Source organism: Chamaea fasciata, unplaced genomic scaffold, assembly GCF_029207755.1.
Source record: "Chamaea fasciata isolate MVZ Bird 193981 ecotype frontalis unplaced genomic scaffold, bChaFas1.0.hap1 SCAF_42, whole genome shotgun sequence".
Classification (NCBI taxonomy): Eukaryota; Metazoa; Chordata; class Aves; order Passeriformes; family Sylviidae; genus Chamaea; species Chamaea fasciata.
Genome location: NW_027094127.1, coordinates 709255 through 736938, shown reverse-complemented (window position 1 = coordinate 736938; position 27684 = coordinate 709255). Strand labels below are relative to the sequence as shown.

The 27684-nt window shown below is 48.3% G+C and overlaps 2 protein-coding genes across 2 annotated transcripts in view; one reads left to right on the top strand and one right to left on the bottom strand.

Moving 5' to 3' along the window:
- Positions 1-786: 786 nt before the first annotated feature.
- LOC136303890 (serine/threonine-protein kinase PAK 3-like) overlaps positions 787-27684 on the bottom strand; it is a 302023-nt gene continuing 275125 nt past the window's right edge. The window contains exons 6-11 of the mRNA XM_066207590.1: positions 6681-6793; positions 5925-6042; positions 4982-5081; positions 4339-4535; positions 2239-2376; positions 787-870 (exon numbers count right to left, since the gene is read on the bottom strand). Coding sequence (XP_066063687.1) covers positions 787-870; positions 2239-2376; positions 4339-4535; positions 4982-5081; positions 5925-6042; positions 6681-6793 — 750 coding nt within the window. The remainder of the gene's footprint in view (positions 871-2238; positions 2377-4338; positions 4536-4981; positions 5082-5924; positions 6043-6680; positions 6794-27684) is intronic.
- LOC136303880 (transient receptor potential cation channel subfamily M member 8-like) lies at positions 23214-24780 on the top strand. The gene is made up of 3 exons (XM_066207579.1): positions 23214-23265; positions 23617-23735; positions 24451-24780. Exons 1-3 carry the CDS (start codon positions 23214-23216, stop codon positions 24778-24780), a joined length of 501 nt encoding a protein of 166 aa, XP_066063676.1.

Genomic DNA, 27684 nt, shown 5'->3' with positions numbered 1-27684 from the left:
GTGCCCAGCTGGGCTACGCTTCCCCTCGGGAGCGGCCGGCTGCCAGCCGGGCTCTGAGAGCGGAGCATTCGCCTGCTCCCAGGCTACAAGGGCCTCCTTGCAGCCTGCCTCTGCCCAGGCTCAGGCTGCTCCGGGCTCTGCCAGGGGCCTCTGCCCTGGGCGAGACTGCGTCCGCTCTCACCTCACAGACGCTGACAGCTCTGCACCAGAGGAAACCTCTCAGAGCATTCTCACTGATCTTGCTGATTTCTCACTTGAGCAAGACTCTTCTGCAGCCAAAGAGATTGCACTTCGGGATACAAATCCAAATGGCACGAACCCAAACGCTCTTGAGTCACAGCTGAAGACCTGCATGTGCACAGGATCTTTTGGCTGCCCCACTCCTCCTTTGGTTTTGCCTGCCAATGCCACTGTCCTTTCTGCCTCAAATTGAAGTACCACAGGTGTGCAAAATACGGTCAGTGGGCCGTATTCCAAAGGCACTGTGGTCTGGAGAGGATGACTGAAGCGGAGCCTTCCCCACTTTCAAGGCACACCTAAGAAGCTGTCAATGTCACTCTGCACCTTCAACAGACAACGGAACACTCAGACAGAAAAGCTGCACTTATTGACAGGGTGAGAAAGAACGGAATCTTCCAGATGAGCTTACGTTTCAGCAATTTTATTTCCTCATAACCCTATTCTATATAGATAATATAGAATATCAAACCTATAATCCTACTCTACAAGCCTTCTCTAAGGTGGTTATTGAGATAACCAGTCATTACATGAATGTCACATTCATGTCTACTCCTTCTTCTTTATCTTCTTCACTGCCATGATCAGCGGTGTCAGGGTGAATGCTGAATTTCCTGATCTTACAAACGGATGCTGTCCACAGGAAAGAAAATAAAAAACACAAACCAAAAATCAATGAACCATGACTTTCCAAGCTTAGTGCTTCACAGGCTCAATCAGGGTCCCTCTGGTTTCTAGAAAGAGCCAGAAACACGACCAGTGGGACAATCTGCACCTACAGCTTCGTATGAGGACCTTGGCATCATAGGCAAACCTGGCCCAGAATCCCACTCATCTGTTTATTCTGGTGTCTTCATCTTGATGGGACTTTTGCCCTGCCGCTGCTCTAGAAATTTCCCTGGGGTTTCCTCTTTCCAGGATACCTCTATGACTCACATAGGTCCCTCTCTTTGAAAGACAGGCACTGTGCTGATTTCCACAGGGACACGGAACAGTGCCTACCTTTCCATGCCCTGCCCCTCCTGTGCTGGCTGGCACCTTCCTTCCCAGCAGGGACAGCCGAGCGGCACTGGATCCTGCACTTCCCTCTCTGCCACACAAGCTGGCAGTAAACCCTGGGGCAGTTGCCATCGGCTTGACTGTGCCAGGCAGCAGATGGGGCTGGGACCAGTCACCCTCAGCTGTCCCTGTCTGCGTGGCAGAAACATCCAAGAGTGGAGGGGGGGTACAAACCAGAACCCCTCAGAGGCTCCCAGTGAGCCCTCCACAGCCCCTTCTGCCCACGGCCAAATGCCTGACTGCTTGGCTGGGACTGGTTTCCCATGCTTCCTCCACCACTATTTCATGCCTCTGTTCTCCACATTGCTCTGCTTCAACTCTTTTGCCATTTGATAGAACTGAGCACCCCACCAAATTACAAAACAGGGCAACAGAAACAGTCAGAGGACAGAGCACCTGTCCTCTGAAGACAGGCTGAGAGACCTGGACTTATACAGCCTGAAGAAAGAAGAATGGACCCCAGGGAGACATTATTGCCACCTTCTAAAACTTCAAAGTGGCTTCTGAGGGAAAATAGAAGACTTTTTTACATAGGTCCACTTCCAATAGCAAGTGGGCTAATACTTTTAAACAAAATGGGGATGGAGTCAGAGCAGGTCTAACAACAAACCTGTTTACTCAAAGCATGGTGCAGCACTGGCACAGGTTGCCCTGAGAGCTGGTAGGTGCATTGTCCCTGGAACCATTCAAGGTCAGATGGGACAGGCCTCTGAGCAACCCGATCTCTTCAAAGATGTCCCTGCTCATTGCAGGCCACTTGGACCAGATGAACTTTACAGGTCCCTGCCAGCCCAGGCCACTCTAGGATTCCTCAGCGTTCTCATTTGAAAGCACCAAGTGTGGAAGTGAGGAGGAGGGGAGCTCATCTGATGCCTTGCACTTCAGTGCAGGAGGAGCCCGTCCCTGGGACACTGTTTCCCCTGCGGCCCCTTGGCATTTTACCTGCAGCAGCTCCTTGGCAGACCAGCGCCGTGCCTCGTCTGTCTGCAGGCAGCAGCTCAGGAAGTGACGTGTGCGCGGCAAGAACAGGTTGGGCTGCCACAGCCTTGGTCTCCCTCCAGTGGCTATCAGCAGTTGAGGCTGGAGAAAATGGAAACACCCGGCTCCACCTGCTTCTTTCCCTGGAACTGCAACTGCCCTCCCAGATCCCATTGTTTAAGCTCCACTCTGCAGCGACAGTTTGTGCCCTGGCCGAGAGGCAGAGCTGACTTTCCTGTACCAACAAAAACCCCAATGCCCATGCAGCCACAGATTTCCAACATCCAGCAGATCTTGCTTTGGCAGCTATTTCATTGACTGACGTAGTTAGTGGGAACTCCATCAGCAAAAGCATGTTTCCTTCTCTGAGGATTCACAGCAGCCTGACAGGCTTTTTAGAAGAGGCACTTTGCTAGTCTAACTAACCCTACTATTTCCAAGGATTATTACATGAAAGGCACCTCTGCACTGCTTGTTGGTCCCTTCCGCACAGCTGCCATAAAACAAAACTCATCAGGCCTTTTGTCCTGTTCCAGAAAACAATGGGAATTGGAAGAAATGAAAGGAAATCCACCAGGCGTTCCTCGGGGAAGGAAACAAACATTTGGAATCTCCTATTCAACACAGACACAAAAAGATGCCTGCACCAATCTTTTGCCATGAAAATGCCTCTTTGGGCACAGAGGAGACACCTACAGCTCTGTCTGTCCGCAGTCTGCAAGTTTCAGCTTCTTTATGTGGCAAAAGGAAACCTTCTCATGGTCAAATCAGAGGAAGGAGAAGTGCCATCCCTATGATAAGCCAATGCTCATTTGGATACTCGAGTCAATGCACTCATGGTGTGCCCAGCGCAGAAAGTGCCGGGCAGAGAACGGCAAGTTTCGGCAGGCTCTGCGCATGACACCAGGAGGCTTCTGAGCTGGTCTCTGTAAAAATGCCCATCACAATACCAACAGCTCTGTGCTGCTGGCACTGAAATAGATGGTGACCAAAGAGACTTTGTTATTATCTTCTTCAATCCAGAGAAAAATTTCCAAACCTAAACCAGCAAACAAACTCCCCTTGAGTGCAAATACTTATGGCAGCTTGCTTTCCTTTTCTCACACCGCCAGAGGTGAGATCAAAGGGGCTTTGATCGTGTCCCTCTGCAGCTGAGCTCAGCCACTGGGCATGGTGGGGAGCTGCAGTGCTCCCTGTCATTACAACTGTGCAACCCAGGGCTGTCCCTGCTCCCACGGTAAAGGAACAGCAGCGGCGTCAACCGCACCCCTTGGATCCCAGCCACGGGCACCTGACTGCAAGCCCATCAACTTTTTAAAGTACCCAGAAACAGCTCAGGGTCCGGCATACAATTCTAACTGCAGTTGGGGAGCAACACATCCTGAATTTAGAGAGGCCACCCAGACAGATGTCTTGAAAAGCTGAAAATCTGGATAACTCACAGGATTTGGGAAAGATGCTACAGCATGGAGAAAAATTGTTGTGCTGTGGTCAAAAAAGGAAAAAGGAAGCACGACTGCTTTGGGATTTACTTGGTGATTGTTTCTTTTCTCTTTTGATCTTTCTTTTGGCTTTTCTTTTTCTCTATTCTTTTGGCTTTTCTTTTTTTTTTCTTTCCCTTTTTCACTTGCTTTTGCTATTTTTCCTTTTTCTTTTTCTCTGGGGTTTTCCTTGGCTTTTTCCTCTTTTCTTACTTTGTCTATAAAATTGAAACTGCGAAGATTAAACCTCCCTTTCCAAGGGTACTAAGAACATATCTAACCATTCCACAGTAAAATTCCTTTCCTTCAGAGACAGAGCTCCAACATGGTTCAAAAAGCAAATGTCAGGCATGGCTGGAGGGCAAAATGGCAGGTTTCTGAACTGCTTGACCTTCCACTTCCCTTCTGATGCAACCAAAGCTACAGCAGATGCTGATGTGCTGCAGGGGACACTTTTAGGAGGCCACCTTCTAAAAAGAGCTGCAAGTGGTGCCAGCAGATGGCAATGGGATTTTGTCCAATGGCACACACAACATGGGACAGCTGAGAAAGACAGCGGGATCGGTGAGCATTTGCACCTTACCGAGACAGGAGTTTCATTCCAGGAAGGAACTTCTCCTTCCACCATGTGAATGCCCACGATTCCAAGCGACCAAATGTCTGCTTTGGGGCCATACGGTTGGTCTTTCATAACTTCAGGAGCCATCCACCCAGGTGTCCTGGCCACTGAGCTCTGCCTACTTTGCTCAGGGAGGAGCTGAGCAAAGAGGCCAAAATCAGCTGTGGAGAAAACAACACACAATGAAAACCACCTCAAATTAGGAACCCAAAGAAAAGAATTCCCCGCTCTCAGTCTAAGAATGTGCTCTTGAATCTCCTGGAGCACTGTCCACACTTCCTTTCCTCGGGGCTTAAGCCCAGGAAGTGTGGTATTGGCCACCTGCAAAAAAATGCCAGCTTTCTAAACACTGCTCACAGCAGTGTCCTTTATTCCCCTGAAGCTTTAGATTGTAGCTCTCTCCCTCTGGAAGGGACACAGACCCACGCCACTCTTGACTGCTTGTGGTTCCTTGTCACACCTCTGTGCATGTTGCAATTTTGCCTTCAGCTTGCAACAGGAGCCCCTGCACTCCCACCAGCACCATTTTTGGGGAGCTGGCAGTCACTCAAAGCAGCCCCACGCTCTGCGTGCTTGGAACGCCGCACCTGACTAAGAATACACTGACCCAGCTTGACAGAGCCGTCGCTTCCCAGAAGGATGTTGTGGCTCTTCACATCTCGGTGGATCACGTGCTTCGAGTGAAGAAAATACAATCCTTGCAGGCACTGAGAGAGAAAACAGAAACAGGAGGGCGAAACTTAGGGAAGTGATTTCATCACACAAGAAAGGAAACAGCCTAAAAATTCCCTCTCCAGGGGAATGGGGCGGCATGGCAGAACACAGTGCCAGCGAGAGGAAGAGCTTGCTGCTCCAAGACTAGCAGAGCAGCACCTTTCTAAGGAGAGGCATGCCAGCCTTTGGAAGAGCAGCAGCAACTGCCTTTGTAGACTGCCTTCTGCAAAGCAGCCAGAATGACTGCTGCTGCAGTGCATGTGCTCTCTTCATGCAGAGGTCAAACGAGGGTTGCCAAGAAAGAAAATGTCCCTCCCTTTGCTGTCAAGTTGGATCACTTTTGGCTGGGAGGCTGCATGACAAAGGTTTTATTGCTGGCCTCAGCACAGACTTGGAAGTATCACAGCAGTTCCCTTCCATGAGCAGAGAGCATTTTGGCTGCACTGCTGTCCTTTTCAGCTTAGGACTGTGAGAAATGAATCTCTCTCTTTTGTTTGCACTTTGTTTCAAATCCTGCTGCCACCACCTTGGCTTTTACAGGCAAGGAATGCAGTGCAGACAGGCTTGAGGTAAACATTTAAAGAGGCAAGGCGGAGAAGGGCAGATACAAATACAAGAAACAGAGCGAGAATACAACAGCAGGAGATAAGAGTACAGGATCAGAGTCCAGTGAGTGCAGAGGCCCTGGCAGGCAGTTGTCTTGAGATGCTCTTGCCTGCCCATAGCACACCAGCAATACTGAAACAAAGGCTGGCACATGGAATCACTCCAGTTCTGAGCCCAGTTTCCCAGACCACCCTGCCCAAGGCCTGAGAAGTACAGATGGGATCCCTGACCTCACGACTGATTGCTGCCATCTCGTCTTCAGAAAGGCAGACCTTGCTGATGATTTCACTCAGCGTGCCTCCATCCACGTACTCCATAACCAGCCAGAATTGCTCATTGACAAGGTAGCTGAAAGAAGGAAACAAGGGCATAGACATAAACATGCATGGCTACCTTGGTCTCGTGCTTGATTCTTGTTTCCAGGTCCCTCTGTGACAAGGAGAGAATAAAAGGAATGACATTGCCTCTAGGTTGTGCAGTGTTTGCAGTCTGTCTCAAGGAGAAAGGCAGAGCTGTGAAAAAGGAGATGCCAGCAAGTGAAAAATGCAGTTTAGGAACAGGCCAAATAAAAGACCAGTCAAGCTGCATGTTTCTGGGAAAAAAGCCCCTAGTCTTCCTGCCATGCAAAGCCATGGAAAAGAGGAGACACAATCCAAGGCAAATCCTTGTTTCGTTTATCCGCACCTAAGAAGATACTTGAAAAAAAATCAAGCCCCAAAACAACATGGCAGCACTGAACTTGCAGGCTGTTGATTTACTTAGATACGATTGATCCAGGTCTTTGAACACTTTTCAAACTACACATGCCAGGCACGACTCATGCAGGCAAGATGCACTCTCTTCCCATCCATGGCAGATGAACAGAGCAATAAGAATCAACCAATAATTAACAGCTCTATTTTCTGCCAGTGACCAAAGTGGGTTTTTACTTTGCGTCTCTGCAAGAGGTAACCAAACATTCATGGGACAGAAGCACAACAACTCACCTGTCTAAAATGTTGACCAGGTTGGGATTCCCATTCATCTTCATGACCAGTAATTCAGAGAAGGTTAATTCCTTCTTCCGCAGTCCTTGGAGATTGATTTTCTTTATGGCCACCTAAAATGACATTGAAAATCAGTCACTTTCCAAGCTGGTGGCAGGAGACCACAACGCTCATGCAGCGCATGGTTTTGGAATGGCACAGCTAAGCTGTGCCAAAGTGCCTTGGGATTAGACCAAGGAGTAATTAGCAACTGACATTCCAACAGCCCATTTCTCTGCTCCTTTGGGGGCCAGTCACAGGACACGTGGTCACTGATATTTTGTCTTGTCCACTTGGTAACAAGGGTGTCTCAGCTATCACCCACAGACCTCTGAGCACACTCTTTGCTGCTCTTTCTGGGATTCAGAAGTAATCCGCCCCTTACTACTCTGTGGCTACCTCTTGGGCTATGGGCAGGGCTTAGGGCTTTTAGGGATGCCTTGCAGCTCTCTCCCTAAGGGCACTTCCTAAGTGCAGCACTGCAGGTGGCTAAGGGAACTACCAGTGACATTCAGATGTATTTGCTGACAGTCAGAAATGAGAACTCAGGACTCAAGCTGTAGCCCCAAAGAGCAGGGAGATGCTCGAGGAGGCACCACCTTTGTTTCAGCAATTCAGCAAGTGAGCGAGTCCTTCAGTGAAAGGAGCCACTACCCTCCTTGCCTTCCTTCTGGCAGCTGAGAAGGACAAAGACTGTCCCAAATGCAACTGGCAGGCTGTCACAAGTCTGTGCTTCTTGTGTCTTTTCAACACAGCTCTAGCCAAAGCTGCAGCCACAGCTGACACCAGAGATAAAAGCCCCCGAGAGCAGCAGAGTCTGTGGGGGCTGTTGACATTTACCTCTCCTCCTGTGGCAGTGTCGAGCGCTCTACAAACCTCTCCAAAAGTCCTAGAAACAAAAGAGCAGCAAAGAAAGGAGAAACCATTTAGACCTTGGAGTGAAAGCCAGCCCAGACTGGAGATCTCTGCTGGAAATGCCTAGAACCTGCAGGATGCAGAAGGGCACTGTCAGAAGGCAGATGATGCATTTTGCTCTCAAGTGCATGGCCACTGGGCCTGACGCATTGGGGTTTACTGTCTCAGCTCAGAAAGAGAGTTTCTTCTTTCTTCTCGGGTTTCAGTTTCTAAACTGTGCAGTTCTAATCCTGACCATGGAATATTTCCTACAGCAAACTCTTGCAAAGAGAGCTATGATAGGGGCTAGGCTTCCTCTTTCAGGCAAGCAAGATTCTTCTCCCTCTGTTAGTGTGGCCAGCTGATTAGAGATATACAAAAATGCAAAGGAAATTAGCACACAGCTGTCCCACACTTGAGAGACCAGGAGATCTACCAGGTCCTGTTGCCTACTGCAGGCAAGACCTTGGCAGTGTGGAGATGTCTTTGATAACGCCTTCTGGCCAGGTTCACAAATTCTGACTGGTACTGAGAGATGGGACAGTCTAGCCTCAGTGTCTGAACACGTTTGCAGCTGGCCTGACTTCAGACCTGATAGATACTCCACCAGGAAAACACCTGGCCCATGGTTTTGTGGTTGGACTCACCCGCTGCCGATATTTTCGACTTTGATGTATTTTGTCATGGGATTTTCCGTGCTGACAACTGTCCCTGAGGAAAACAAAATTCAAGATGCTGACTTTCAAGCAGAGATCCCAGCTTCCAGGAGACACCTAAAAAGGCAGCCCCGTTGCGTGGGGCTCTGAACCCTTTGTGGTCCGCTGGCTAACAGCAACAACAACAAGCAGACAGACAGACAGACAGACAGCTCTGAAGCACAGATGGCCAGCAGAGACTGATTTTCTACACAAGTTCCTATGGAGAATCCTAACTGTCCCTGTGATACCAGACTGAGGAGGACCACTTGGTCCAGCTACGCTGCCACATGCACACAAGACACCGTCCCTCAGACAAGAAATACACAAGACGTACTCAGTAGCTCCAGGGAGTCCTCCTCGATCTGCTGTTGCTGAGCAGCAGCTGTGTCAGCGCTGCAGATGAACCGACTGCCCGGGCTCACCTTCTCGGCTTGGGGAGCAAAGGCTCTTTGACACAATGCTCCTGCTGCAGCAGGTTTGCTGCAAGAGCCTGTGTAGATCTGGGAGAAGAAATGAGTTTGGTTCAGAAACGTGGCTGGCGGAGATGACCCTGAGATGCCGTCCCAAATGCAAGCCCTTAGGAAGATGCTGTCAGCCTGCCACACGCAGGGCTCTTAAAATGGATTTTTTGCACGTCCACTTCTCTTTGACTGGATGGGCCAAAGCCAAAGGCTGGTTTTACTGGAGTTCATGGCCAGATTCATCTTCCATTTCCAGGGATTTTCTGAAGGACGACTGCCACATGGACCATATTCCACTTCTTCCCAAGGACCATATTGCACTTCCTCCCTCTTTTCCCCCTCCAAGGGCTGCAGACACACTTGCAGCTCCCGGTTCAAATGTTCTACCTCCCCCCACGGAGTGCTCTTGTCCTCCACCACGTTCAGGTCATTCTCAACTGGCAGCACTTCTGGTGGAGGCAGTTCCTGTGGCTCACACCAATCCTGGGGCTCCTCCTTCTCAGCCATTTGCAGGAGGCCTTTGCAGGCTGCCTGGCCAGATGTCAACACTTCCACCTCGAGTCAAAGAGAACAAAGCAGTCAGAGGCTACAGCTTGTCCCTGTTAGCCAAGAGTCATCAGCTGTGAGCAAAGGGAAAGAAGAGATTTACAAGGGCTACAGACAGCTTGTTTCCATCCTCCATCTTGGGATCCACGTTCCACTGTTAGAACACCACAAGAAACGAGGAGAGCGAGAAGAGGCCAGCAGGAGTCAGTTTGGATGACTGCTGGCCAAAAGGCCAAAGGACTACTTCCATTGTCCAGGGCAGCAGTCGAGATTCAAGATACCAGGAAATGTCCTTTAGAATGGCTGCCACAGACACTACAGCAGGATGGCCCTCAGAGGCATCACCCCATTTGCCTGCTGCTCTGCAGTGGATAAGCAAGAAGGGCAGAAAGCACCAGCTTGGTGACTGTGGCAGTTATTGCTGTTTCACTCACTTGCTTTTGAAGATTTTGACGGAGGGCATTGAGTATGTCTCTCATTGTTTTCATTTCTTGCTCCATCCTCTTCTCTTTTGCATTGACCCTAGCCTCCATTTCCTGCAGCCCTGCTTGCAGCTGTTCCTTGTCATTCTGAAAATAAAGTGAGAGAGGATGTTTCCTCATTGGAGTAGCTTCACCTCTCTCACTCACCTGAGGTTGTTGATGTCCCCTCTGCTGATGGAGATGCATCTCCTCTTGAGGATGAATCTCCATCATGTCTTCTGTGTTCCTCCTCTTCACTGCCTTGATGTCACTCTGAGCTTCAGGCAGCTCTGCTTGTGGCTCTGCCTTGAGATTCTGCACACACAAACGCAGAGCAAGTGACAGGGAGCTGCCATCAGGCTCAGCTTTTTCCTCTTTCAGCCTCAAAATCACATTCGCTCAGCCACTTCTTTCTGTGTCCCTGCCCACCTCTGCTTCCACTGCCAACCTCCTTTCCCAGTGCCGATCTCTGCACGTGACAAGGCTGGGCACAACTGGAGCGCCCAAAAGACTCTGTAGAAGTGATGAACGACTCGAGAAAACTACAGAAACTTTCCAGAAGCCAAACACAGGTGTCCCAAGTAGGAAAACAAACAAACAAAATCTCTTGACTTCCAGAAGGAGCCCGTGCGCCCTTGGGCTATAGCTCTGCAGAAGCCAAGACATAGAGCTTCGCTGAGCCAGATGCTCACGCGGAGCACCAGCCCATTGGTGACTCAACGTGGCAGATCAAAGCCCATTGCCCAGCTGTCACTGGCTAGGGGGAGACCCTAGGTCCTGGCAGCACTGCAGCACTCAGCACCCTCAGCCAGCAGCAGCGAGAGCAGGCTGGGCAGAAACTTGCACCTCTGCCTTGCACTAAAGACAGCACCCTCCAGAAGTGGCACTTACTGTCTGGGAAAGTTCCAGCTGTGGTGTGACCGCTGCTGGAGGCCTGTGGTCATTTGGCTCCTCGTTGGCCTCTTCTGCAGGAGCCGAGGGAGCCAGAGGAGAGTCTGCTCTTGCTTCTGTGATCTGTGGACAGAGAGGACGGTGAGATACAGGCTCATTTATAAGCTTCCTTCTCTTCAGCCCTCAAACCGGCTGTACTAAGCACAAATCATCGACCTTAAGAGCAATGGGATTCTAAGTCACTCAGACTAAATTCAAATAGGCTGATTCAACTGTGCTGCCAATTGCTCTGAATTAGATTTTCCCCCCTTGGCTACTATGTGGGGGCAACTTTCTCCCTGCAAAACTGGGCTTTTAGCTCTTTTAAAGCTCTGCAATGGAAAATGAGGAAATGGAAAATTAGGAAATAGCCAGTGACGCCTTTGCTCTTGCTGCTGCAGACATGGAAATGGATTTTCTTGCAGCCTGCTCATCTGGTCCTCTGCACTCTACTGCCACAGGCCAAGCTGACAGCTTGCTGCACAATTCTTAAACGCCAGGAACATCAAATGTTCCTTTCTTACTCACCTCAGGATCAGAACCTCTGAACACTCGGCTCAGGTGACCTGCAGTGGGCAAGGGAAAATAAACCAGATTTTTTGAGAACGCTGGAGACAACCAGAGCATTTTTACAGCACCTTCCAAGAAGGCCTCCCAGTCCACATTTTCAAAGTTGTCCCACTTGACCCAGCAAAGGGAGGAAATGACAGACTCTGCTGCCACACACTCTCTCATGGAGGGAACACAACCCCTGCAGGCTCCCTTGCAAATGCTGCCCGCACAGCCCTGGCTACAGACACCCCCTTTTGAGCTGAACGTGTTGACAGCGCTTCACCCAAGCGGCATCCAAATGGCCTTTCTGTTTCCAAATCAACTCAGTCACTAAGAAAGAGCAGGAAGACATACAAAAGCCCGGTTAGGTGACACCCAGGGGAAACCTCTACTTACGTGCCAGCTGTGTCAGGAAATAGCAGGAATATCCGACTCCATAAACAGAGAAAACTACAGCTGCAAGCTGCCCAATCATTGTGGCAGCTGCTGTGCAAGTTTGCAAACTCTAACACTAAAGAACAGCAAGGCTACTCTCCGTGTTCAGCTGCCCACTGACAAAAGACTCAAGCGCAGGACAAAAGCTCCTGTGCTGAGCAAGCTCAAGAGCTGCTCTGACACCCCTGAGGCCTTCCGTGCACCAAGACAACCTCGGATGTCACCACGACCACGTGGCAACCGTGCCCTGACATCACAAAGCAAACGCTCTGTGATGGTCTGTGAATTGATACCGACGGAGAGACTGATGTCTGTGTAGGCCTAGGCTGCATTTTTACCTCTTTCCCTCCTCGGCTGCCTGTTTCAGCTCTTGTTTTTCCCCCTGTGCCCCCTGTGCCCCCTGTTGCTGTGCCCAGCCCCAGCTGGCGGCCGGGCCGGGCGGAGCAGCAGTTCCAGCCCCGGGTGTCCCTGGAGCGTTGGGAGCTGCCGGTGGCCCCCGGCGCTGTCCCCTGAGGAGCTGCTGAAGGACGGGGAGACACAGGGGGCTGAGGGGGCAGCTCTGCCAGGCCGTGGAACCAATTCCAGAGGCTCCACTTTGGCCACGGCTGCCCTGCCGACCTTGAGGACAGGCAGGGACTGACAGGAGGCAGCGGGGAGAAGCTGAAGGCCACCAGCTCCAGCAGTGAGCAGGGAGCTGCTGCTGCTAGCCCCGAGCCCGGGTGAGGCCGCAGGGCCGGTCAGGCGGGCTGGACTGAGGGTGCCGCGGGGCTTTGGCCCTGGGCCGTGCAGCTGCCCCGGCCGCCACAGCGGCTGTCCTTGGGCAAGGTAGCTCTGCCCGCAGGGCCCGGGAGCTGTGCCCCTCTGAGGATCGTTTCCTGAGGCAAACTCCAACTCTAACCCCGAGCAGGAAGCAGAACCCCTCACAGTGCCTTTGCAGTAGCTTGGAAGGGGAAGGGCCAAGGGAGGAGTTTTGGGGGCAGGAGCCAATACCAAAGCAATAGGGGCAGGGTTCAATGTGGAGTGACAAGGTTTGAGCCAACCAGGCGGAACATCACAACACTGGAGGACTTTGTCCCTGCAATTCTCCAGCCATGCCCAGCACATGCCCCACTTGCGCCCTGGCTGGGCAAGGCAGGCACAGATTTGGGATGGCAGCAGAGCCACACGTTGGCTGAGGACTCGCTGCAAAGGCTGCTGAGAAAACTCGGGGACTCCAGAGTGTAGAACTCCAACCAGAAGCCAGCTGGGCAGGAGAAATCCTTCACCAGGAAAGAAAAGAGAGAAAATGTGGCAAAACCGGTGTGAGGATAACTATGAGAGTCACAAAATGCTCTAAAATCACCATTGCCTAGGCATGTCTTCAGCAAAAATAATCTGTTAAAAACTGAACAGCTTCCATGAAAGATAGATTGCACTTTCTCTTTCACTTCCTTTGCTATGATAAGTGAAGATGTCCTTATCACTGATAATTTTTGCCCTTCAGCACCTCCCACACATTCAATCAAAGGTTCTGTGCTGCCACTTGGCACCATAAATGGAAGCAGCCCTGCCCTTGTACCAGTGTTTGCAGCCTGTTCCTTCTCCTGTCTCCACGTCTCAGAAACTGAACCGTCCCCCTCCTGTCCAAACTGTGCCTGAGGGGACTGGGGCCTCCAGGAGCTCAGGAGGCTGCAACACCACTAGAGGTGGGAAGGTTTTGCAAAGGTTTCCTAAGCATGGGTAAACTCTGGGTTTGCCAGTCTTCCCCTGGAACATGTCCTACTCGTGAATGGTCTTGGAGGACACTGTGCCCAGCTCACTCAAGAAAGTTTGTTTTCTTGACGGCTTGAATAGAGGAGAATGAAATTTGTCATTTTTTAGAGTGAAACTTGGGGTTGGGTGCACCTGGGTATGCTTCATTCTTTGCTGCCAAAAGTAGAGGAAAAGCTTTAAATTGCCAACAGAAGCTGACTACCAGCCCACACAGAGACCTGAAGGAGGCCCAGGTGTGCTTGCTGCTCACTGGTGCGAGGGAAAAGCTGGAACAAAATCCCCTTTTATTGCGGATTGAGCCTCAATGCAGTGTTGTCTCCAGGGCTGTCTGTGGTAAGACAAAGTAATCCAGCCAGAAACTGTGCATGTGTGAGTTCCAAGAGCAAGCTGCTTCTCCAGAGTGAGGGACAAGGCCAGCCCAAAAGCCTGAAAGATGGTTGGGTACTGGAGAAGGCCAGGCTGTCCTTGTGCAGAGACGGCCCTCAAAGAGGACCTTCACACCTGCTGCTGCTGGCAAAGGGCAGCTGGTGGCCTTCCACAAAACGCTTCTTTTCTCCAGCTCTTCAAAATGTTCCAGCCAGCAACATTCCTGCTGCTCACACCAGCCAATTCCAAGCAGTGCTCCCAGCTTGGCTCTCTAGCTGTATTCCCAAACCTGGGCATTCCCACTGAGCCTGACCTCATCCTAAACCCACTGCAATTAGCGTTTTACAGAATTCTCCTGTTACGTGAGGGTCGTGGGTTGGAGACAGGCACATGACACAGCACGCACCAAAGGTTGTCAGCAAACAGCTCCTTTTATTGTTCACAGCTTCTTTTTAGAGGGGCTTTGAATTTCCCAGGCTTGGATAGCTGATTAGTTGGGATCTCTGCACTGCCCAGCTCTCTGGCCAGTGATGTGTTTGCATCCAGGGCTCGGATGGGGTTGTCTGAGGTCTCTGCTTGAGTTCAATTGTTGACCTAGGGATTTGTTTCTAGAACAAGCCAGGTTAGCCCAATTGGATTTATGACCAGATTTATTTTGTCCAGCTACAGACCAGCTGTGCTGCGACATCTCTGTGTTAGAGACGGTCTGAAGATCCCTCATCTGCCTAACGACTATCCTCAAGGACAGAGATTGAAACCCCTAAAAGGGACTTTAAAATCTCAACACAGGAGTTCTGGCCTGGCTGAGGTGGGATGTTGGCCAAGTGCTGCCTGCAGGTGTGTTCGATGGAAAAACCCAGCATCCATATGGGAACATCAGAACCTGAGCAGAAACACTGGGCAAGTCAAGGTGAAGTGACTGCGCCTGCTGACTTGTACTGGTTGTCACTGTACCTGCTGACGGCCGACTTGTTCTGAGTTCTCTTAATGAACACACTGCAATGATTTCCCCCACCTGTTTGGCCAACTGCCTGTCGCTTCGGAGAGGACTCTAAGGAGCCCTGAGTTAACCACAGACTTTGTGATCACCCCACTGGAGACACTCGCGTCTATAGGCATCTTCAAAAGCCTCGAAGACTTGACCCTCCACGTTAATCCTAGCTATAATCCCTTTCCCCTCTTTTTCTGTCTTTCTTACTGTTCTCTTTTCTCTCCCCATTATTGCCTTTGTTGGCACTAAATAAAGGTGCATTTGTGGTTGAGTAAACTGAGTTTGTCCCCTGCTGTGTCTTTTGCGCTCTGAGATCCCTAAAACGGACCATCACGAACCCCGCTTCTGTGAGCGGATCGTGACATTAAATTGGTGTCACGGACAGGGTCTTGATGGACAGAGGGGTTGCGGGTTTTATATCGTTTGTAAAAGGGGAAGGACCCTCGTCTCAGCAGCACCTAGCACGCCACTTCGATGAGCGCTGTTAGAAAGCAAGGGGGGCGAGGGAAAATTCCCGCAAACTGTATACACCCAGGCGAATAGCACTCCCTGTCATCAGGATTTCTCAGAAAGATCTCATTGTGCAAAAGATGGGACTGCAGTTAGTTTTTGTGTTTTGGGCTGCTTGGTGTAGTTGAGGAGACAACTATTTGTAACTAAGGTGAACCTCCCAGGCAGTTTTGGTCTCCTCGCCCATTCCAGGGAAGTGAAGGGAAACACCGTTTTAGCTGTGCCTTTGGTGTAACTTGAAGAGTACCTCCCTGAGAGTGGTTTTGGTCCCTTCACAAAATGAATGAAAAAGATAAGTATGCATTTTATGCCTTGTTAGCAAAACATGGTGCTAGACTTTCTCTAGACGGAGAAAGGTGGGCACAGAATAATTGGTTTAACTTTGAAAACATTGTAGATAGAATATATTCTTTGCAACATGATGCTAGATACAAACTGGGCAGAAATAAAAGCATTCTTTGCTCAGTTTTGGGGGCCTGCCTTTCGGCAGCCATAGAAACCCGTTTTGAACGGGTAAGTGAAGAAAAAACAGTAATAGAATCCCTGCTAAATATGGTAGAAGCTTTGAAAGAACAATTAGAACAGGAAAGAAATCAGAATTATTTGCTGCAGATTTCCCTTGCAGAAGGGCGAAGTAAAAACTTAAAATCTGCAGATTCACCCACAGAAATAGAAGGAAAGGAGACATACAGCCTTAAACAAATATATCCTCAGAAAGAATTAGTACACATGCAAAATTGTGGGGAACACTGTTGCTCCAACTTGAGACCTCTCATTAAAACAGAATATAATTATATAAATGAAGAGGATCATGATCCCCACATAACCACCAAAGAAATACCATACACAGCCACTGAATTAGCTCAATTAAAGAAAGAATACTCCCGCCTCCCTAGTGAATCAGAGACGGAGTATGTTTTTAGAGTCTCACTCACTGTGGGTGACCAAATTAAATGAAGTGAACAAGAAGCAAGTGGCTATTGGGGACATGGAGTTTTCTTAACAACAGGAAATACGCCTGCTCCATGGTCCCTGACACAGCGTGCAGCTTACTGGGCAGGGGGGTTAAACCCCCTTGAGAGGGGCGACCCTCTGGCAATAGTTGGCGCCTCAGACCAACTCCTAGAAAACATACACCAAGCGGCGTGCTTGCAAATGATACATGAATGGAAATTAATCCCTGGCTATGAGTCACCATTGCAACAGCCTGTAAAACCTGAGATTATGACCCCCCCTAATTGGAGGTTTGCCAGAGTCTCTTAAACCAACAGCAATTCTTCAGAAAACAATAGCATCTATCTCTCCGGTAGATAGACTTGAAAGATTTCTTGGACATACAAGAGATCAAACTGGTTCCACTGACTTCTCACCTTTCACAACTCCTAGATCACAATGTAACAGCAGTCATAAAGTTGGGACATGGAGTGAGGTAGCAGAAGAGTTAATAAGTTACAGTAGAAAATATGGACCAGTGAAGTACTCAGAGGACAAACAAGAAAAACCCAGAGGAGTCAGGCACATTGCTTCTCCGAATGAAAACCCAGAAAAGGGAAAACAAATTTGCAACCGGCAGCAGCTGTGGTTGCTAGGACTGAAAAGGGGAGTTCCACGAGAGTAATGGATAAATAGCCGTATGATAAATTGGCGAAAATAATTTCTAATTGGCCCTGTCCCAAACCTATTGTGTCGGAATCATCCAACCGACAACCCAGCGCACCTCCTCTTCCACAAGCCTTGGGCAACAAGCCACAGCACTCCCTAGCACAAGTTTTAACAATAAAACACAGCAAGTGGGGGTGTTCAACAGAAAATAACTTCCCACTTAGAAAGCCTTGGTTTGCAGGTCCCCTTAGAGAGACTACAAAAGCCTTTTCAAGAAGTAAAATTTCAGGGTATCCGGTGGAAAGGAGGTCTGACATGTATCCCACCTGACACCCTAACCTCCTCAGATCAAATTAAAGTGCCTGAGTCCAGGAAAGATCTACAGCATGCCTTGGGATTATTAGTGTTTTGGGGAAAACACATTCCAGATTTTTCCATAATTGCCAGACCTCTTTATGATTTGTTGAGAAAGGGAGTAAAATGGGACTGGAGCCCTTCTCAGGAAAAGGCATCACAGTTGTTGATTTTTGGAGCCACAGCTCATCAGGCCCTAGGCCCTATCCACCCAACAGATCCTTTTCAGGTAGAATGGGGATTTGCTTCCTCAGGGTTGTCAGTACACATATGGCAGTGGGGTCCTGAGGGTCCGACATGGCCTGTTGGTTTTTATTCCCGTGGTTTCAGAGATGCTGAAAAGAGGTATACTACCTGGGAAAAAGGCTTGTTTGTGGTTAGCCTAGCTCTGACAGAAGTAGAGAAGATTGTACCACAACAACCAATTGTTTGGAGAAGACCTTTCCAAGTTTTTAAGTCAGTCACTACTGGGACTCCCCCACCTGATGGGGTGGCCCAGACAGCCTCAGTAAGAAAGTGGTATGCTCAGATTGAACATTATTGTAACATCTTCTCAATAACTGAAGGAGCTGTGGAAAAACTGGCAGTACAAGAAGCAGAAAACTTGGATAGCATCCAAGACAAACCTGCCTCAGTTATAGCCCCTCCCTTTTCCCCCGAACAGTCAGCAAATCCTTGGTTTACTGATGCTTTTCCTTTTGGCCCAACAGCTCCAAGCATAGTTCCCTCACTACGGGGACCAAGTGATTCCAAGAATCCAGCACGTTACCCTGGACAACCTGTTTTGGTGGACCTCCCCACGGAGGGAGAGGTACCACTAGTGCTAAAAACCCCTCTGAATAAATACACATGGGTAACCTTTGATGCTCTAGGGAAAGAGTATTGAATAAATGCACATTGGAGAATTTCCATTATTCTAACTTTCTGCCTTCTGGTGGCAGATTCTCTTGTGCTTACTTTTTACAGGAGAACTCCGAGGGACATGAAGGCCATATAAACCATGATAAATATCTTAAATTGGGAATTTTGAACAGTATTGATTTAGAGGTATTAATGAACAAATTGGCTTCTACAACTAGGGATTTGACCGAATTACAACAACCATTGCAGTTGTCCTTATTGGTTTTGGGGACACATCAGTGGTTGCTATCAAACACATTATCAAATTGGGAAAAGGTGAATGTGAATGATCACAAAATGTTAATCGATGCACTTGGTGCTACACAAAACAATGTTTCTTTGGCTCTTAGCTGCACCCAGACACAGCTTTGGATGCAGACAGTTGTTGCCTCAATCATAAGGGAAGGAAAAGAAGGCACTTTTCCTACTGAAATTCAGAAAATAATTTGGGACAATGCAAATGATTTTGAAAAGGAATTCCAATCCTGGTGGAAGTTGGTGAACTTTACTTGTAACCCCAATACCAACAGTCACAGCTTTTGTGTTAACCATATGTAATGCCTTTTTGCACTCGATATTCCCCATCATTGCATTAGGACTGAATCATGATAGAGCTGTCCTCTATCTTTCCGAGCATAGGGAATAGGCCTATCAAAATGGTGAGAAATGGCAAACTGTTAATTTAGAGTCATGTATTGTCTGTGAAAAACAAGGGTTCATCTGTGAGAGTAATGCAATCATAGCTCAAGACATTTGTTTGGACACAGAGCAAACTATTTGTCATTTTGAAGTACACCCTAACGAAAGTCCTGAAAGAGTGCTTGTGTATATAGGCAATGGACGTGCTTGTGTAAGGACTGCTTGTGATGTAGTGTTTGTAGAAGAAATAGGAGTGAATCTTAAAAATCACTCAAATTTTTGTGTCTGCAATTTTACCCCAATTACAGGATGTGACTTTTCTTGCTCAGCCCCAGTTACATGCTATCACATTTTACAATCACATTTTACCCTGTTTCACCGGATAACATCTGCCCCCATTGGAATGAATCTGACTTTAATTAAGCAATTGTTGCTTCACGAAGACTTAGTAGGAATTTTGGAAAAGGTCAAGAAAAATGGACAGAACACTTTGGTGACAGTCCATCATGATGTGAAAGAAATACATTGTGTTTTAGAAAGGGTCAAAAAAGATGCTGAATACAGGTGGTGGGATATCCTTTTTGGGTGGTCACCTGCTGCCACAGGTATCCTGAACAGAGTATGTCACCCCCCTGTTGTTCTTTCGGTTTTGGTTTTGATTGGTTTTGTCTTAGCAATCATTTTATACATCCTAAATTGGAAAATGATGAAGAAGTTAACCCACTTGGCATCTATAATGGAAGCGCACAGTTTAATCAATACCCCTTTTGCAAGAGACGCTCCCAAAGTTATTGACACAAGACGTACTACCCTAAGAGTGAAAATTAGACCTCCAACAGCAGCTTAATTTGAACTAGTTGGTTGCTTGTTTTGATTATTGTTGTTTGTTTTAATTATGTTATATTGTAATCAAAATTAAGCTTTTGTTTGAAAATTGTTATAACTTTAAGGAATTTGATGATTTGTTTTGATTATTTTGATGAAATTGTTTTAATCAATATTGATTGATTTGTTTTGTTTCTATTTCCTTTTCCTATTTCTCCTCTCTCTCTCTCTCTCTTACTCTCTCTCTCTCTCTCTCTCTCTCTCTCTCTCACTCTCTCTCTCTTTCATACACGCTCTCTACTGTCTCTGTTTTTTCCAGAATATGCTACTAACATGGATGAGTCCTGAAGACTTTGCAAGACTACGGAACCCTGCTGAAGGAGCTCTCTTGACGACAATTGTGAGTCACGGGGTGGTGTACGAGATGGCCTGAAGTTCCCTCATCTGCCTCACAACCATCGTCACGGACAGAGACTGAAACCCCTAAAAGGGACTTTAAAATCTCAACATTGAAGTTCTGGCCTGGCTGAGGTGGGATGTCGGCCAAGTGCTGCCTGCAGGTGTGTTCGATGGAAAAACCCAGCATCCATATCAGAACATCAGAACCTGAGCAGAAACAATGGGCAAGTCACGGTGAAGTGACTGCGCCTGCTGACTTGTACTGGTTGACACTGTACCTGCTGATGACTGACTTGTTCTGAGTTCTCTAAGTGAACACACTGCAATGATTTCCCCCACCTGTTTGGCCAACTGCCTGTTGCTTCGGAGAGGACTATAAAAACCCTGGAGACCCCCGCTCACTTTTGAGATATCCCCACTGGAGAAGATCACGTCTATAGGCATCTTCAAAAGCCTTGAGGACTCGAACCTCCATGTTGGAAGCTATAATCCCCTTCCCCTCCTTTCTGTCTTTCTTACTATTTTCTCTCCCCACTATCGCATTTGTTGGCACTAAATAAAGGTGCATTTGTGATTGAGTAAACTGAGTTTGTCCCCCACAGTGTCTTTTGCGCTCTGAGACCCCTAAAACGAACCCAGCTTGTGTAAGCGGATTGTGACAAGGTGTGAGCAGGAGCATCTCTGTCCAGCTGCCAGCCCCAAAGCTGTCTTGGAGAGCTGTGAATTCAAAGGCCTTCCAGCACACACGTCTCACATCTTACCTGTCTGCTGTGCTTCAACTCTTGGCAATATGCATTTGCTTCTTGCTTGCTGGAGGCTGCTGCGGCCCAGAGGGCCAGCACCGAGCTGGGCTGTGTGGGCCAGGCAGCAGGGAGAGTCTTGGCTGCTCTTGGTGTGTGCGTGGCCTCAGAAAAGGCTTGGAAGCTTTGCCTCCCAAGGCGCCCTGCTCCCTGCCTCTTCCTCTGCATCTTGGAGAGAACAAGGCAGGCATTTCTGGCAGCTGGGCATTAGCAGGCCTTCAAATGGGGGCGTCTTGTGGAGCAGGCCCAGCTGAGACACCCTGAGAGGAGCCCAGCGCTCCTTGCCCCTCTGCGCTGACACGTGAGCCTTGTCTGCTTTCGGGATGACCCTGGCTGTGTCAGGGGGTGCTACGTGGACACGAGACAGCCGGTCCTGTCCTGCTGGGTCCCAGCAGTGCCTAGCAGCGGTCCTGCCTCCCCGTCAGGATGCCGGCCAAGAGAGGTCCTGGAAGCTGAGGGAGCTGATCTGAAGCTTGCGCGGGTGCCTACAGCTCAAGGCCAAGGGCCTTCCCTCAGGATAGAGCAGTCCTGAGAGGTCTCTAGAATTCAAAGAAATCAGCAGACAAATGCATTGTCCACCAAGAGCTCTTTTATTGGCAGGAGGTTAGGGCTCTGCACCCCAGCACAAGGCTTCTTCGCCACGTCCGAATTTCAGTGGGTTTCTGTAGGAATTCTATCAAAAATCCCTTCCGTCTTTAGACTGCTGAGGTGATTCCATAGGCAGGGACTTAGAAGGAAACACATTGCGTCAGAATCCTAGGCCTGAAGCTAATGTCCACCTGCTGGCCAGGAGGAGTCTCAGCGCACCAAAGCAGCCCATCTTCCTCATGCCTTCCCTGCACAGGGCTGATTCTGTAGCTGCCCTTAGGTCTTCCCGAAGGCTATGTCTCAAGCTTTTTGTCAAGTCACTCTCATGTCAAGTTAGGCTTCCAGGTTTTTCTGATGTTACCTGGTGCTAAGGACTTCTGGATATCTGTGCTAAGTCCTCTTCACTTCTGTCAATTGCTTGTGCTTCCTTCCATCAAACAAAGGCCTTGTTTCATTCCTCAATGTGCCTGATGCTGGCCCAAGTCTTTTGGCACTGCTTGCTTTCCTGTGGCATGTTCTACCTGCCCCGAGAGTAAAGAGGGAGCTGGAGAAGGAGCTTGCCGGGCTGCTCTCCATCCTTTAGCAGCAGTCCTGCTGAAGCGGCCAAGTCGGAGCTGAGCGCAAATGGACCAGCGGTGCACGGGAAGGGTGGGTGGGAAGGATGATCCAGGAACCGTAGGCCTGGCAGCCTGAGCTTGCTAGCGGGGAAGGCCTTGGAGCACATCCTCCTGAGTGCCATGCCACGGCACGTGCAGGGAACCAGGGGGTGGGAAAGCTCTGCGCAGGCATGGGGACAGCTGCGGGTCTTGGCAGGGTGTTGAGCTGGGGTTGCTGTTGCTGGGCGTGTTGGGGAAGGAGTTGTCTGGAAGGTGAGAGGTCTAGGCTGGAACTGGGGTCACTTTGAAGGCAGCACCTGTGCTATGGCACAGCTTTGGTGATGGAGGACTGAAGGAATAGCTGGGACTTTTTCTCTTAGTCATCCTGCTTCTCCTGCAGAGAAGAAGAGGGGAGAGCTCTACTTTCTTGGCCACTTTGATATCTGGAGCAGGGGGAGGATTAGCCCTTTTGCAATCTACTCATTTGTTTGGGCTACTTTTGTAACACTGAGTGGACTTTCATTCCTGGAGAGCTTTGATTCCTTAAGAGAATTAGGCTCTTTCCATGCCTTCCTAGAAAAATGTTTGAATCCAAAGTAAGGTCTTTATTTTTCCTCTGTGTGGTCTTCTGCTTTGCAAAGTGACATTCAGTGGATGACCGTAAGGCAAATGTGTTGCTGCTTCTAATTACTGAGATGATATCTTGGTGTTCAAGATGTTCTGCATAGGGGAATCATAGTTCTTTGCTGTATGTTCAGAGGATAATTAATGTTGTCTCGTGGTGACTTTAAAATCTAACTCATTATCTACTTCCATTTAGGCTTGTTTAAATTTGTTAAAACCCAGGACTGATGAGAAGCAGCTTTGCTACGATGCGGTGGTAAATTTCTTTGTTAAAGGATCTAGGAGATCTGCTACTAAACTGCCTTGATAGCTTTGAAAGGGAATTTTTCTATTCTTTTGTAGATCAAAGACATCCTTGAAAGCCCTCATTTACTGACAGTGATCAAAATAGAAGAAGGTGGCAATGAAATTTTGAGCAATGCCATTTCCTTTGCTCTGTACAAAGGCAAATAATTGTTTTTCTGGGTTTGTTTGGGAATTTAATAATAAATGGAAATGGGATGGCTATTTATTCCCTAGAGGAGGTTTCCTTAGAGCAGTGCCATCTCCCTAGAGCTAAGCTCCTGTCACAATGTGGAGCCTGTCTTCTTCTGCTGAAGGGGTGTGGGCAGGCTACAACAGCAGTATGGGATCTCTGAGCGTGGGAAAGATCCAAACCAGGTAACTGGGAAGGCATTTTGGAGAGTCTTGGGGATGCTGGTCGGGCCCCACTTGGGAATCCTGCAGAATCTCCCTGGTGTAGAGGGTGCAGGACTCTGAGCAGCCTGAAGAAAGCCTTGTGCTGATCTTGGTTAGGAAGTGCTCCTGGACCATAAACACATCCCTGAGCCTCCAGCAGCCTCCAGCCCCCAGTCAGGAAGATGTGCATGAGTCTGGGGAAAAAGCCACTTGGAAGAAGTCTTGTCCTGGCAGTGTGAGAAGCAGCGATGATAAATGTGCCTGGTTGTTACTCAGAGATTGTTCCTCGCCTGCAGCTTTCAGCACCAAGGAACACGACAGGGAGAACTGGAACGGGCAGCTGAAGCTGCTGCTGGAATGGAACCAGCTGGACCTGGCCAGCGACAAGATCTTCACCAATGACCGAAACTGGCAGGTGCAGCCCCCTTCTGAGGGAGTGCTGGGAGCTGTGGGGAGGGACACATCCCAGCAGGAGCCACTGTCTCAGCACCTGGGCCTCTGTGTCAAGAGAGTGTCTATTGCTCCCGCACTGACCGTCACATTCCGTTCAGCCTGGAGAAGAGGAGGTCAGACCTCCTTGGCAGCTGCTGCTTCCTCACAAGGGGCAGCTCCCATCTCTACTGTTACAGGGACAGGACCCCAGGGAATGGCTGGAGCTGTGCCAGGGGAGGCTCAGGCTGGAGACCAGGGAAAGGTTCTTCTCCCAGAGGGTACAGGGCGCTGCCCAGGCTCCCCAGGGAATGGGCACGGCCCCAAGGCTGCCACAGCCCAAGGAGCATTTGAGCAACACTCTCAGGGATGCATAGGGTGGCATTGTTGGGGTGTCTGTGCAGGGCCGGGGGCTGGACTCCATGATCCTTGTGGGTCCTTTCCAACTCATTCAGTCAGGATAATCCATAGAGCCAGCTCCATCATTCGCTGATGATCCATCCATTCTATCATCACTGGTTAGAAAGGTGATCTGCCCATGCCAGAAATGCTCTGGGCCATCTAGCCAAGGCAATTGTGCACAGAAAAAGCCCCCGGCCTGATTCTGATGAAAGTGTGACAGTGATTGTGTATCAGGCCATAGATGAAATTTACATGTCTCACATGTGATCCCTCACATTTGCTTTTCCAGTTCTTCCTAGGCTGCTGACCTTCAGGATGTGACGTTCACAGCCCTGGTGAAAGACAGGCCCAAATTTGTCTGGCTCTTCCTGGAGAACGGCTTGAATCTGCGGAACTCCCTCACCCCAGGGGTCCTGATGAAGCTATACACCAACAACTTGAGCAGCCTGGTGTTCTGGAACCTGCAGTTTGCCAAGAACTCCTACAACGATGCCCTCCTCACCTTCATGTGGAAGATGGTGGAGGATTTCCAGAGAGGTTTCAAAAGAGATTACAAAAACAGCAAGGAGGAGATGGAGATACAGCTTTCAGTGAGTGAGGAGCATTACCACATAACCATCACCACATAATAAGTCATTCACTCTTAACTGCAAATGTCAAGATTAAATTAAATATATGATTTGCAATTGTTTTTTGCTTGTAGCTTACAAGCTTTTCTTGAAAATGTCTTTGTTTCACATTAACTTTTTTGATTAACCAATTCCAGGCAGTAGACAGAAAGGTGGTTTGGGCCCTCTATCCTTCACATGTTGTACCTTTAGAGTTTGTAAATTTCTGCAACCAGCTCGATTTCTAACTCATGACTTGTGATGTAACTCCTTTCAGTTTTTATACAGCAGATATCATTTCATATTTCAATTGGAACTTCATATTGTTTCTAACACAATTAGAGGAACTCTAAACATAATGGTAAAATCTTTGTGTACCCAAAATAACCTCTAAATGGTTTCAGTATTATGGAGCTTTTTATTCAGAGCAACAACAAATGGCCTTTATATTCTTGATTTTAACTACAGAGGAAGGGGAGGAAGAGTGTGTGCAGTCTGCTCTGCTAGATATGATTGCAGGACCTTGCTCATCAAACCATCTGTTTACCATGACAGCAAAAGCTGCTGTGCATAGTTAGACAAAGGGGCCAGTGGGGTTCAGCAGAGGCCAGTTAAGAACGGAGTCAAAGCAAGGCAAGCAGATAGTAAGATTTTGCTTCACGGGATCATTGGACAGTCTGAGTTGGAAGACACCCTAAAGATCTCCCCGTGTGACCCACATGCCATGGGCAGGGACCCTTTCCACTAGACCGGATTCCCTAAAACCTCATGCAAGTTGGCCTTGAGCACTTCCAGGATGGGGCATCCACAGCTTTTCTGAGCAACCTGTGCCGGTGCTTCACCACCTTCACAGAGAGGAATTTCTTTCAAACATCTAATAATGCCCTGGCCTCTTTCAGTTTGAAAACATTCTTCCTTATCCTATCACTCCATGCCCTCATCAAAAGGCCCTCTCCAGTTCTCTTATAGCACTCTTAGTTGCTGGAAGGTACTCTGAGATCTCTCCAGAGCCTTCTCTTCTCCATTCGGAACAACGCCTGTCAACCGTTTCTCACAGGAGAGCTGCACCAGGCCCTATGACCTGCTCTGGACGTGATTCAGCAAGGTGATGTCCTTCTTATTCTGAAGGGCCCAGAAACGGACCCAGTGGGGTTTCATGAGAGGATAGTAGAAGGACAGAATGCCTTCCCTCAACCTGCTTTGGTCCCATTTCTTTGGCTGCCGCCAGCGACAGAGGCTTTCTAATCTGGGAGCTCACATGTTGGGCTTCTCATCCACCAACACTCCTAAGTCCTTCTTCTTGGGCTGCTCTTAATCTAGTCTCCTCACAGCCTGTAATTTGTGCTTGGGATTGCCTTGGCTCAAGTGCCTGACTTTGTACTTGGCTTAGTAGAACTTCAGAAGGCTTTTTCATAAACCTTCTAGAAATATAATAGCTTCAGACAATGCAGTCTGCAATGTCACTGAAAGAATATTAGGAAGGAAGATACACAGATGCACAGGTGCAGGCATGCCTCTTAACCTGTGAAAACATGAGCTTTGTCTCTTTGGACAAGTAGGTAAGAAAGAAATTTGAAACTAGTCTCATCTCATGTCTCTCTTTCCCACTGTCGACTCCATCTGCATGGCCAAATTGTCTTTTTTGTTTCTTTTCTCACTTGAGATGCATCAGTTCAACAGCCAGTGAAGAATAGATGTAAAAAACCACCTTAATTTTAGAAAATGGGTAAACCATCCTCCTTTAATTTTCATTGATGAGGATTTTCTTAAGAACATCTCCTTGGATGCCACTCTGACTCTGAGGTGAGGTTTGGTTTGCCATACACATCCATTCCTCATTAAAAATCCAGTACTTGCCATCTGTCTGAGTCTTCCCTACTGGCAGAGGCAGTAAAAATAGACAACGTGAAAGGCAGAAGGGGACGCTAAAATAAGCAATGGGGAGAATGCTCTCCATCTTTTCTTGGTGGTCTAGGTAGATAATAGGCAGCATTTTGTGCCTCCAAAAAAGCATGGTAGGAAGGGGAGAAGATATTCTGAAAGAGTATCAAAGGCAAAATGTGCAAAGGAAGGGCTAGGTGGATCTACGAGGATAAGTGGAGAGAGTAGGTTTGGGTTTAAAAGATACAAGAAGTTCCTTGAAGGTCCAAGTCAAGTGTGGGAAGACTCCTAAAAGATCTGAGAATTCCATTGAATATCTCACATCAGTTTTCAATTCTTTAGCTGATTTCCACATTTGTTGAATTGACTTCTTTCCAAACAGACTTGGCCCTGAAATAATATGCCCTTGATCTTTGCTAATGTTTGTAACGGAATCAAAATCCCCAAGGATAAAGACATTAGGATTCAGAGGCAAATCTATCTTCATTTTTGTATCTACTTTTCTACTACTTTTCTTTCAAATTAATACTCTTCCTAGCCTGGATTCACCCTTGAAAGTCCACAAGGACAACTACAGAACACTCCTCCACCCTCTCCCGCATTCCTGACCCTGGAGGCAGCAAATTCCTCTTCAGAGAGACAAGTTCTGGTGCAGAGTCCCATTAAGCCTGTTCCTGAAGTTTCAGATAGAAATTGAAGTAGTAATTCTTTCTTCTATACAGACAGATGAAAAAAGCTTGTCTGTGTTGTCACTGTGAATTTTTAAAACTTTTTTTCCTGTCTTCAGGCCTAAAGAGCTGGACTGACACTTTGGCACAGTGGCCCCCTATTGTCCTGCTCTGGGGACTGCTAAGTCTTAACTCTCCAAAAAAATTATACTTTCCTCCACTAAAGCAATTCCAGTTCCTATGTGTAAAATGAAATCAAGGTTCAAAATTCTGTTGATGTCTTTCATTACAATTTGTTTCCACTAATCTTTTAATTCAAAGTCTCCAGTTATTCTCAATCTCACTACTTCTGGTAGCATAGGGCTGGAAACACCTA